The sequence below is a fragment of the Moschus berezovskii genome, chromosome 24 (genome assembly GCF_049115385.1).
Source record: "Moschus berezovskii isolate FMDL1 chromosome 24, NW_MosBer_1.0, whole genome shotgun sequence".
In the NCBI taxonomy this organism is placed as follows: Eukaryota; Metazoa; Chordata; class Mammalia; order Artiodactyla; family Moschidae; genus Moschus; species Moschus berezovskii.
In genome coordinates this window covers 32,055,675-32,067,822 of record NC_142483.1, presented here as the reverse complement: position 1 = coordinate 32,067,822, position 12,148 = coordinate 32,055,675, and the positions used below count along the sequence as shown (strand labels likewise).

Genomic DNA, 12,148 nt, shown 5'->3' with positions numbered 1-12,148 from the left:
GCAAAGTAGTATTTTCATATAATGATGAGTGCTATTAAAAAAATTACTAAATAAGAGCAAGGAGGTAGAGGATGATGGGCGGGTACCAGCTGGGAAGACTCCTCTGAGGCATAAACCTGGAAGAAATGAGGAAGTTAGCCACACAAGGATAGGAGCAAAGAACATTCCGGCATAGGACAAAGTAAGCAGTGCTGAGGTAGGAATGAGTGTATTTAAAGGCCAGAGTGGCTGAAGCAGAGTGAGGGAAGTGGGGAGAGGTAGGAGGTGAGGTCAGAGAGCTAAATGGGCCTGAAACAGGCTTCAGAGGCCACACTAACTGAATTTCACTGTGTTTGATGTGAAGTTAGTGACTGGAACCAGCAAACTTTCTGTCACATTAAAGATTAGTTCAGCAGCTGTTTAGAAAATGGACTGTAGAGGGCGCTAGAGAAGAGACGCTACTGTAGTGGTCCATGCCAAACCATGGTGTTCAGGGGCTGGGTGGTAACCATGCAAGTAGTAGAAACGGTGGGACTGGGGTTATATTTTGAGATAAAACCAAGAGGACTTACTAAGCGAATACCCGGAGAGGACGAAAGAGGGGTCTCATGGAGCAATCAACAAAAAGGAATGTGAAACTAGAATCTGCACTCACAGTGACCAAGTATCATAGATGGTCCTCAAGATCTGGAGATCTGTAATGTGCTCTGGGGTGACCAACTAATTATAGGTTGGCCACGGACCTGGCATTTTGCTGTATAACATAATCCCTCTTTAGTGAGAGCTTTATTCAGGCTTGAACCCTCTGAGAAGACTTCTCTCACAGACCAAAGGGAACTGCAGAAAGTGTTGTGTCTTGATGAGCAAATATGCTCGCCTCCTCTCATTGCGGCAGCTGTGGAGGCTGCCAAATACGTAATGTGTTTTTGTGTTGTCATCCCTCTTCCAGACTCCACCTACCATTGCACAATGAGTACCTGGCTCAGGACACATGGGCAATAAACATCTGCTGAATGACTGTGGTATAAAATCACAGAGGGGCTTAGACGTAGCCTAAGTCTCCCTTAGAAGCCATATTTTTATGGCTTCTAGAGAAAACAGCATCATCCAGGCTAAATCAAAAGACAAAGAATAGAAGTTCAGGAGAGGGTGGAGGCTGACTAATCAGCAGGAGTCCTAGGTTACAGACAATAAATGAGAAACAGTGATTTTTCAAGACACAGCACAGAGGGCTAAGCAACAGTCCTTGCTGGGATTTTGCAGCTGAACTTGATGATCTCATCACAGGACAATCAAATGGCAGCACTGAGAGATCTTAAAAATTTTTTGGATCTACTCTCATTTGACAGATATAGAAATTACAGTGAAATGGTTCCAGAATAGAACCCAAACCTCTGGACTCCAGATGACAAATTCTTTTTCCTATCACACTGATGGGCAGTTATATTAAACTTCCTCTTCTGCAGGCAGGCTCAAAGGGTATTCAGAAGCAAGCTGGAGAGAGACAGTCTTCTGAAATCAATTCTAATATAAAGTTCTCATTTTAGGATTCAGTTCCATGAAAAAAACAATGATCCCTCTTGATAAACTTTTCCTCTTATCATTCAAAGAAAATAAGACAGCCCACCATGGTTCCCTTTTTGACATGGCTGCCAGGAAGCTTAGAGCTAAATTGAACACTTAAACCTCACAACAATAGTGGCCTTAGTTTTAGACAAACAGTACTTATTTCCCATCTCCTCTTTATGACTTTTCATGTTTCATAAGTATTTCAATGGCCTTATTGTATATGTGTCAGTTACTGTTAGTCATCTCAAATTTGTTTTGGAAGTCAGCCAGGTCTAAATCACACACACACACAGAAAAAACCCCACACCAAAATAGAAGGAAGATTTCATTTCTCTTGTGCCCTGGAACCGCTACTTAGGAGTGTGGTGTCCATTTACAGATTTCACCCTTGACCTAAAAGCTCAGACCTCACCTCCTGGCTTTATATTTATGGAAAGGGGAGCCCACCACAGGACAGATTGCGTACAAATGACTACTTAGAAAATTGTAGGGTCTGCCTGCTAACTAGGCAAATCCCTGGAAACGTCTCTGAAATGAAAACAAGATGTGGAAGGAGAATGCCATGCTTGCTGTGCTGACGTGGCAGGAGTTCACTTACACCACGACCCTGCAGGGAGCAGTACAGCCCTGGAAGGATGGTCAGCAGGTGGTGGGCTGGGTCTCATCCAGCCCCACCATCTCTGCTGACTATTCTCCAGGCCCGAGATACCAGATCACGCATGTAGCCTTCATCTCTTCTGGATTCTAGCCACATCAAGAGATTAAAGCACACATTTTCTGAAAATATGAGGCTTACTTTTCCCTCCCTAAAATGAAATTCCTCCTAAACCACAAAAATTTAACCCAGGCAGGATTAGGAAAGCAACAAAGGCATCCATGCAAAGATCTTTCCTCCTGCTCCCTTACTGCTCCTGTCACCATTCCTGTCCAGGTAGCAAGAGAAACCTTAAGAAGTCCGTGAAAATGTCAACTTTGCCAGAATACTTCTATATTTATGCATTTCAGCCTGAGACTTCCTGTGGCTTTTTTGTTTTTCACTCTTTCCTGACTTTGAAATTTTTGTTCTTTATTCTTATGGTGCTGGACATTATTTCCACGATAATCTACAAGATATGTTCCGAAGAAAAATGACTTCAGGAGGTGCTGTTGCTCATGGAAATAGTCCTTCCTGAAAACATCCATTTGGATTCTGTTCGTGATCTCTTCTGAGTCAGAGCCAATTTGTTCAGATAGAGACAAGAAGATGCTGTCCCAGTGTTCCCAACACCTTGAAGGATGAAGACAGTTCCAAAAATTGGTCACATTTCTTTAGAAAAAAATCTCAGGAAAATGACGAATGCAGGCAAGCCTCATGTAGGACACATGCACTAGTACTAAACAGCTCAACCTGGACCCAGACTGCAGGGATATTTAACCTCACCTTGGAAACTGAGACAAATTGCTAAACCTTGTGTCATATTTTCCTCATCTGTAAAATGGGGATGATATTACTGCTTGATTAGTGCTTACTTAGAGCAGCCTCTCAAAGTTTGGTGTGCATCAGAAACAAGAGGAGGGCTTATTGAAACACAGATTACTGACCTCATCCTCCTGATTTCTTACTCAGAGGGTCTAGGGGTCGGGTGCGAGGCGGGGAGAGGGGAGGGGTAAGACTGCATTTCTAACAAAGCCCCAGGTAAAGCTGGAGCACTCTGGGAGAACCACTATCATAGGGTTATGGTACTGATGGTGTACTTAAGAATCAAAACCTGCATTAACAATGACTTTTAATGTACTGAGGTTAACACTATGCCTCGTAAAAAGTTAGCCATGACAAATGGTGTCCAATCTTATTACCTTCCAAGTTGTCCCATCAACTTACAAATCACAGCAACCTTGTAGTTAAACTGTATTAGAACCCATTACAAGAAACCTTAGTACCTAGAAGGGAAAACCCTATTTAGTTCCTAACAGAAATATCCTTACATACCAAATACATTCACAAGAGGTTATAAATGGTTCCAAGAACTCAAAAACAATTCTATAGATCATTGGGTGTTTTGCCCCTAAAACTCGTCCGGACTCATCTGTACATCTCTTACCAGGCAGAAGAGAAACAAATGCTGACATAGCTACTTACTGAGGTCTCCTGACTTTTCTCTCATAGTAAAAACGTCAAACCAGATTTAGTCGCTATGGTCAAAAAGAAGTCTTCCAGTCGTTTCAAGTCATTAGGGAACCCAGCAAACGTGGACGTTGCAACTGGCAGTTAGAAACACCAACAGCCTCAAAAGGGTAGAGGAAACAGACGGTTACAAGAGGGGGATTGTTAAAAAGCTCTCTCCACAACAAAGGAAATGAACGCAAATCCCTAACCTGCAGGCGTTCCAGCAACCCTAAGGCCAAAGATAAAACGCTGTGATGAAAAGCTGTGGCGGGTTAAGCTCTGTGTAAAGAAAGAGGATATCAAACAGAATGTTGAAAGCTAAGATGTTTTCCTTGCAGGACTCTGACCATACAGGAGTCTGAAAAAAAAGGAATAACAAGGAAACCCCCACTGTCTTTCCCGTGCCACGCATCACTCCTTCCCAGGAGAACACTTCTTTTTAACACCCTCAGGTAGAGAGCCTCTTCTGTTCTAAACACAGGGCAATTCGAGGGTCAGTAAGAAACAGCCAGTACTTAGCAAAAATCTAACTTTTCCAGCTCAATCAGATCTAAGTTTTTGGTTAAAAAAAAAAATCTCCAGTGAAATATGAGAGTTAGATAAAGCATTCTTGCATCGCGATGGCTTTTGAGAAATTAAACAAAGGGCGCAAGTTTGGAAAAATGAAAATATATGCTTTTGCCCGGACAGTTAAGAATGTAACATGCCAATCATTTCCCGACACTTCCCTCTCCAAAAGGTACGTGATGACTAGCACTGCGCTGTTAACAGGATTCCAAGAAGACGATTTTTCATTTCTAGCAGGGTAAGACATAAAAGTGGGCAGCCCGTGGGTGAACGTGGAGTTTGTCCCTCCAGCCCACAGCCTCCCTTGGACTTGACACGGGTGGAGGGAGGGAGACGCGGGTCCACAGATGGGATTCTGGGGCTGCCACGACTCACCTCGCCGACTTCTTCAGGCTCCCGGCGCCCCGACGGCCGGCTCGGGGGCGCAGGCGAGGAGGCCGGCGCCGCCGCGCGCTCGGGCCGGCCCCGGGGAGGGCGCTCCAGCCCGGCAGGCGCGCGGGGGCCGGCGCGGGGCGGCGCGGCGCGGTGGCCGCGGGGCGCGCGAGGGGCGCGGGGGGCGCGGCGCGGCCGGCGCGCAGGCACAGGAGCGCGAGCAGCAGCGCGGCCAGCGCGAGCAGCAGCAGCGCCGCCGCCTTGCTGCGGAGCTTCATGGTGCGGCGCGGCGGCGGCGGCCCCCCGGCGGCCCGGCCCCTCTGAGCATCGCGGCGCCCGGGGCGGCGGGGCGAGCGCAGCGGCGCGCGGCGGCAGCCTCCTCCGCCCGCCCGCCGGGGACTGGGGTCCCGGCGGCCGACGGGCGGGCGGGCGCGCGGCGGAGGAGGAAGAGGAGGGAGAGAGGGCGAGGCGTGAGCCGGCCCGAGGAGGGGCCGCCCGCGCCTACCGTACTGTGTGGAGTAGCTGCCCGTTGGCCCACCCGCCGGCAGCCAGGCGCTCGGTCCTCGGGTAGGGCCGCCTCAAAACCCCTTACTCCTTCATCCATCCATCCATCCATCCATTCACCCGTTCTGTCCCACTCAGTTCCATTCCCTCGTTTACTTCCGTATTTCACTCACTCACTTACTCTTCCGTTCCATCCCCTGTTCATTGTATTCCCTCATTACCCCATGCATTTCCCCCGTCATTTATTTTTGTCCATCTATCCACGCACTCGCGCAGCTATCCGCACGTCCAATCAGGCCGGGAGGGACATCCCTGTCCCGCTTGGCCATTGTAGGGCCTGGCACTTGGTAGATAAGCTGTACGATAACATGACTCCAGCTCCATAGAATCTAAACAAGTTACAGAGCGAATTTTAGAGTCTGGGTTTGAAATTTGACTCTACACCTCACTGATTAGGTGATCTTGGGCAACTTGCACAGTTTTCTTGAGCTTACTTCCCTCCATGCAAACTGGGATTGCATTGCTCTTCTCCAGAGAGGTGTTATGTGGGCCTTTCATTAAACAGAGCATTCGAAGAAACTCACCAGTGCTTAGCTCACAATTGGTGCTCAATAAAACTTATGTGATAATTAGTACAATAAAACAGAGCTTGTCATATATACATAAATGCACGCTTTCTGACATAGATTTGAGATAGCGTAATGAGTTCACACGGAGAAGGCAATGGCAAACCACTCCAGTACTCTTCCCTAGAAAATCCCATGGACGGAGGAGCCTGGTAGGCTGCAGTCCGTGGGGTCGCTAAGGGTAGGACACGACTGAGCGACTTGATTTTCACTTTCACACATTGGAGAAGGAAATGGCAACCCACTCCAGTGTTCTTGCCTGGAGAATCCCAGGGACGGGGGAGCCTGGTGGGCTGCCGTCTATGGGGTCACACAGAGTCGGACACGACTGAAGCGACTTAGCAGCAGCAGCAGCAGCAATGAGGTCACAACCCAGTGTAGAAATGCATTCTTCTGAGACTTTAACAGCCAGAATTATCAGACCAAGTTTCTGGAAGTTTCTAAGTCTTCTTCCAGGGCATTCCATCATAATCCTGAACCATGAGGGCTCCTCCTCATACTATTTATCGTGAACTGATAGCCAGTGTTCTATTAACTTTCTTTTCAGCTTGGCCATGGAACAAAGAACACTAGTTATGGCATTGTCTCTGAGATTCTAGAAGATTCCATGTTGACTTCTAAATCACCTAAAATTCAATTATATTCCAAATGGTTCTCATATTAGCATTATGTTTTAATTCTTTGAGAGATTCTGTTGTATTGAAAGTTCTAGGAATGAGAACATATAAACATCTGGAACCTCTGGTCAAGCAGGCACCTGGGAGATGCCAGGATGCAGGCTCAGGGTGTGTATGGCAGATGTTGCAGGTGAGTGAGCACAAAAAATTCATTGATTCTCACCAAGGGTGAGGTGCTGCCTTAGTAAGATGCATTTTGAAATTGTGGAAAGGATGTTTTGGGTTGTCAATAACTGGCAGATTCTACTGGCACATGCTAGACCTCCTACAATGCTAGGGCACTCCAGTAACACAAAAAAATCATTCTGGGTTGGGACTTCTTTGGTGGCCCAGTGGTTAAGACTCTGCGCTTCCACTGCAGGGGCTATGGATTTGATCCCTGGTCAGGGAACTAGATCCCACATGCCGTAGCCAAGACCTGGTGCAGCCAAATAAATAAATTAAATAATTTTTAAGAAAAAGAAATGTCTTGGGCCAACTGCCAACATGGCGATGCTGTGGAAAAACATTGGGTTAGGCTAAGGCTTGATGTTCAGGCCTTCCAAGTTCAGAAATGACCATTATTATGTTGGTATGTGGCCAAGCGAAGCAAGAATTTCCAAACTCTGTCTCACCACCTCCTCTCTTCCTCAAGGAGACACGTGCAATAAGAATAAAATGAGGCCAAGTCACACTTGACTAGCAGTTAAGGTTTGGTCTCAAATACCAAAATAGAACTTGGGGCAGCTAGGTTTGAACAAACAGAGGATCCTGATTTATTCAGCCTTGCTGGAACAAAGGAAAGGCCTGATTTACTTCCTTTCCCTGAGTTCAAATTCATGTTTTGGTTACTGCTCTGACATCCAATGTCATGGAAAAAAGGTTCCAGATACATTATCTAGGATTTACCCAATTTTTCACTTGGATGTCAAATATACCAAAGGCTTTTTTTGTCTGTCTATCCCAGAAATCTCTTCTTCCCCTTGGAATTTTGACATGTCTAGATACCCATTTGTTCAAGCCAGAAATTAGGTAGGAAGCATCCTTGGTTTCTCTGCTTACCTCACACTTGTATTAGTTATCTATTGTTGCATAACAAACCCCCAAATTTGGTGGCTTAAGATTATACGCATACAGGGACTTCCCTGGTGGTCCAGTGGTTAAGACTCCACCTTCTGATACAGAGGATGTGGGTTTGATCTCTGGTCAGGAAACTAAGATTCCACATACAACTAAGCTCACATGGTGCAACTAAGCCCACATGCCTCAACTAAGACTCAGTTCAGTTCAGTTCAGTTCAGTCGCTCAGTCATGACCGACTCTTTGCGACCCCATGAATCACAGCACGCCAGGCCTCCCTGTCCATCACCAACTCCCGGAGTTCACTCAAACTCATGTCCATCGAGTCGGTGATGCCATCCAGCCATCTCATTCTCTGACATCCCCATCTCCTCCCACCCCCAATCCCTCCCAGCATCAGACTCTTTTCCAGTGAGTCAACTCGTCGCATAAGGTGGCCAAAGTATTGGAGTTTCAGCTTTAGCATCAGTCCTTCCAATGAACACCCAGGATTGATCTCCTTTAGAATGGACTGGTTGGATCTCCTTGCAGTCCAAGGGACTCTTAAGAGTCTTCTCCAGCACCACAGTTCAAAAGCATCAATTCTTCGGCGATCAGCCTTCTTCACAGTCCAACTCTCACATCCATACATGACCACAGGAAAAACCATAGCCTTGACTAGACGGACCTTGGTTGGCAAAGTAATGTCTCTGCTTTTTAATATGCTATCTAGGTTGGTCATAACTTTCCTTCCAAGGAGTAAGCGACTTTTAATTTCCTGGCTGCAATCAGCATCTGCAGTGATTTTGGAGCCCCCAAAATACAAAGTCTGACACTGTTTCCACTGTTTTCCCATCTATTTCCCATGAAGTGATGGGACCAGATGCCATGATCTTTGTTTTCTGAATGTTGAGCTTCAAGCCAACCTTTTCACTTTCCTCCTTTACTTTCATCAAGAGGCTCTTTAGTTCCTCTTCACTTTCTGCCATAAGGGCGGCGTCATCTGCATATCTGAGGTTATTGATATTTCTCCCAGCAATCTTGATTCCAGCTTGTGCTTCTTCCAGCCCAGCGTTTCTCATGATGTACTCTGCATATAAGTTAAATAAGCAGGGTGACAATATACCGCCTTGACGGACTCCTTTTCCTATTTGGAACCAGTCTGTTGTTCCATGGCCAGTTCTAACTGTTGCTTCCTGACCTGCATACAGGTTTCTCAAGAGGCAGGTCAGGTGGTCTGGCATAGACACAGTTAAATAAATAATTTAAAAAATATTATACACATACAATCTCATGCTTTCTGTGGGTAAGAATCCAGCAGAGTGTAGCCAGGTTCTCTGCTTCACAGGCTCTCAAAAGGCTGTAATCAAAGTGTTGGCCCAGGTGTGGTGGTCTCAACTGAAGGCTCAACTGGGAAAGGATCTGCTTCTAAGACTCACATGGTTGTTGAAAGAGGTGGTTTCTTTCAGGTCATTGTATTGAGAATTTCTGTTTTGATGACTCTTTGCCAGAGACTGCCCTCAGTGCCTTGCCCGGTGGCTCTCTCTGTCAGGGTAAGGACATCAGAAGAGATAGAGCGAGAACACAGAAGTGACAGTCTTGTTATCTATTTTAGGAAGTGACATTCCATCGCAATGCTGTGTTCTTCTTTTTGGAAGCAAGGCATTAAACCCATTCTACACTTAAGTGGAGAGGATTACACAAGGGCCTGAATACCAGAATTACTGGGAGCTGTTTTAGAAGGCTGCCTCCCTTACCTCCCATATCTGAGAGTCAGCAAGTTCTGTCAACTCTATCTCAAAGATGCAGCTGGCATCTGTCCACTTTTCTCCTGAGTTGTCAATAAAGATTGTTTGACAAGACCAAACCTTGCCCAGTTCCTCATGGTCTTATTCTCATTGTATTTCATATAAATTATTCCCACTCCACCCCTCGCTACTTTAAATTGTATGATGTAGCTCTTTTGTGGCCTAGAAAACTCCTTGATTTTCCCCATGCCTTCTTCCAATCCTTAAACCAGAATAATTTTTTTTAAAACATATACTGAGTCCTATTTCTCCTCTTGGGCTTCCCTGGTGACTCAGCTGGTAAAGAATGTGCCTGCAATGCAGGAGACCTATGTTTGATCCCTGGGTTGGGAAGATCCCTCGGAGAAGGGAACCACTACCCACTCCAGTATTCTGGCCTGGAGAATTCCATGGACTGTGTAGTCCATAGAGTTGCAAAGAGTCAGACTTGCGTGAGTGACTTTCACTTTCACCTCTGCTTACAAGTCTTCAGGGATGGCAACAAATTCTTAGATATAATGCCAAAGGCACAATCCATGAAAGAAATTATTGATAAGCTAGATTTTATTATAATTAAAAACTTCTGTGAAAGACAAATGCAAGAGAATTGGAAGATAAGCTACAGACTGAAAGAAAAGATTTGCAAAAGACACGTCTGACAAAGGACTGTTATTCAAAACATGCAAAGTGCTCTTAAAACTCAGCAATAAGAAAAGAAACAACCTGATTTAAAAATGGGCTGAAGACCTTAATGGGCCCTTCATCACAGGTGATATACAAATAGCAAGTAAACGAATGAAAAGATGCTCCACATTCTGTCCCCGCTGCTGCTGCTGCTAAGTCGCTCCAGTCGTGTCTGACTCTGTGTGACCCCATGGACAGCATCCCAGCAGACTCCTCTGTCCACAGGATTCTCCAGGCAAGAATACTGAAGTGGTTTATTCTGTCACTAGGGAAATGCAAACTAAAACAACGAGATGCAGACTACGCACCTATTAGAATGGCCAAAATCTGGCACAATGACACAACCAAATGCTAACGGGGATGTGGACTAACAGGGACACTCATGCACTTCTGGTGGGAATGCGAAACGATACAGCTTCTTTGGAAGACAGTTACAAAATTAAATATACCCTTACCATACAATCCAGCAGTCTTGCTCATTGGTATTTATTTAACTTATGTCTGTACAATAACCTGGACTTGAGTGCAGATTATTAGTAATTAGTAATAATGGCTTTATTAGTAACTGTGAAAACTTAGAGGCAACCAAAATGTCCCTCAGCAGGTGATGGATAAATATACTGTGGTGCATTTATCACTTTGGGGGATAATGGTGTGCCCGTGTGTATTCATCAGGTGAAAGCATGTAGCCCTCTGGTGCTGAGATGCTGGTGGAGAGAAGGCTGTGTACATGAGGAAGCAGTAAGTGTATCAGAATTCTCTGTACTTTCCCTTCAATTTTACAGTGAACCTAAAAATATTGCTCTTAAAAAATCTATTTTTATTTTTAAAAAACAATCAGATAAAGGATTTTTCACGCAAGTACTCTGACTCTACTGTCTGTGTTGCTAACCACGCCCTGCCCCAGAGGATAATATATATATGTAGCTTGAGCAAAGAGAAGGGTGTAAAGTGATAATGTATATATGTAGCTTGAGCAAAGAGAAGGGTCCAAAGTGGCTACAAGATGGTAGCCAGTCAGTAGCTCAGCTGAAAGGAGAGGAGGTTTAGGGTTATGTCTATATCAGTCAGAAGGAACAGAAGAGAATCTGACTAACTGTGGCTTTTCAAACTTTAATGGGTGGACAAATTATCTGGAGATCTTGTTAAATGTAGATATCATTGTCGTGTATCTGAGCCATGACCCGAGAGTCTGTATTTCTAATAAGCTGTTAAACATTGCTCCTGTTGCTGGCGGTGATTCAACATTTTGAGCAAGGGCTTGAATAATAAAGATATCTCTATCTTATGGAGTAAGAAACCCAGAACAGATGGAGGACAGGGTTGGAAGGAAATGTTTTCACTGAATACCTGCTGTGAACATTCTTGTATTTGTCTTTTGGTGAGCACGGGAATATGTGTATGTTGGATATATATTAGGAGGTAAATTGCTGTGTTGCAAGGTAGGCGTAAGCTTAGCTTTAGTGGATGCTACCCAACTGTTTTTCTTTGTGATTGTATCAACTGACACACCTACCCGCAACACGAGAGCTCTTTCTGCTAAACATTCTCTCCAAGTGTTTTGTTTTTTTCATTTTAACCACTCTGGAGACTGTGTAGTGGTATTTCAATGTGGTTTTAATTTGCATTTCCCTGAGCACTAATGAAGTTAGCATCTATTCATGTATGTACTGGCCAATTAAACCTCTTATTTTATGAAATCTCTGCTCCAGTCTTTTGCTCATTTTTCTGTTGAGTGGCCTTTGATTGATTTGTAGGATTCCCCAGAATCTGCATAAACAAACCTTATCAATAAATATAGCTTCATTTTTAAATGTAAATCTTTGACTCCCTTGGCATTTATTCTGGGTGAGTTTGGGCCCAACTTTATTTTGTCTTCATATGGTTTTCTTAACACTTCAACTGCACAGTCCATCTTTCCCATCAATTCTAGATGCCACCTTGGTCATGTGCTGCATTCCTAGGTGTATTTTTGGATATTTTGGAGTTTTCTATCCCATTCTGCTTGTCTGTCTCCCATGTTAGCATGCAGTTTTATTTCTTTAGAATGATGACATGTTTACATATCTAGCAGGATGAATTCCATTGTTTTAGAGCTTCTCAGACCATTCTTATTTATTTTTCCATATGAACTCAGAACTAGCTTTCTCAATCTAAAATTTAAAAAAACTTTATTGGTATTAAGAAAACTTTATAAAT

The 12,148-nt window shown here is 44.6% G+C and overlaps 1 protein-coding gene across 1 annotated transcript in view; it reads right to left on the bottom strand.

The window, feature by feature from the left end:
* The window catches only part of GXYLT2 (glucoside xylosyltransferase 2), an 82,909-nt gene extending 77,868 nt beyond the window's left edge, over positions 1-5,041 (bottom strand). Inside the window, exon 1 of the mRNA XM_055414332.2 lies at positions 4,637-5,041. Within this exon, the coding sequence (XP_055270307.1) occupies positions 4,637-4,911 (275 nt within the window). The 5' untranslated portion in view covers positions 4,912-5,041. The remainder of the gene's footprint in view (positions 1-4,636) is intronic.
* Between the last annotated feature and the right edge of the window lie 7,107 nt (positions 5,042-12,148).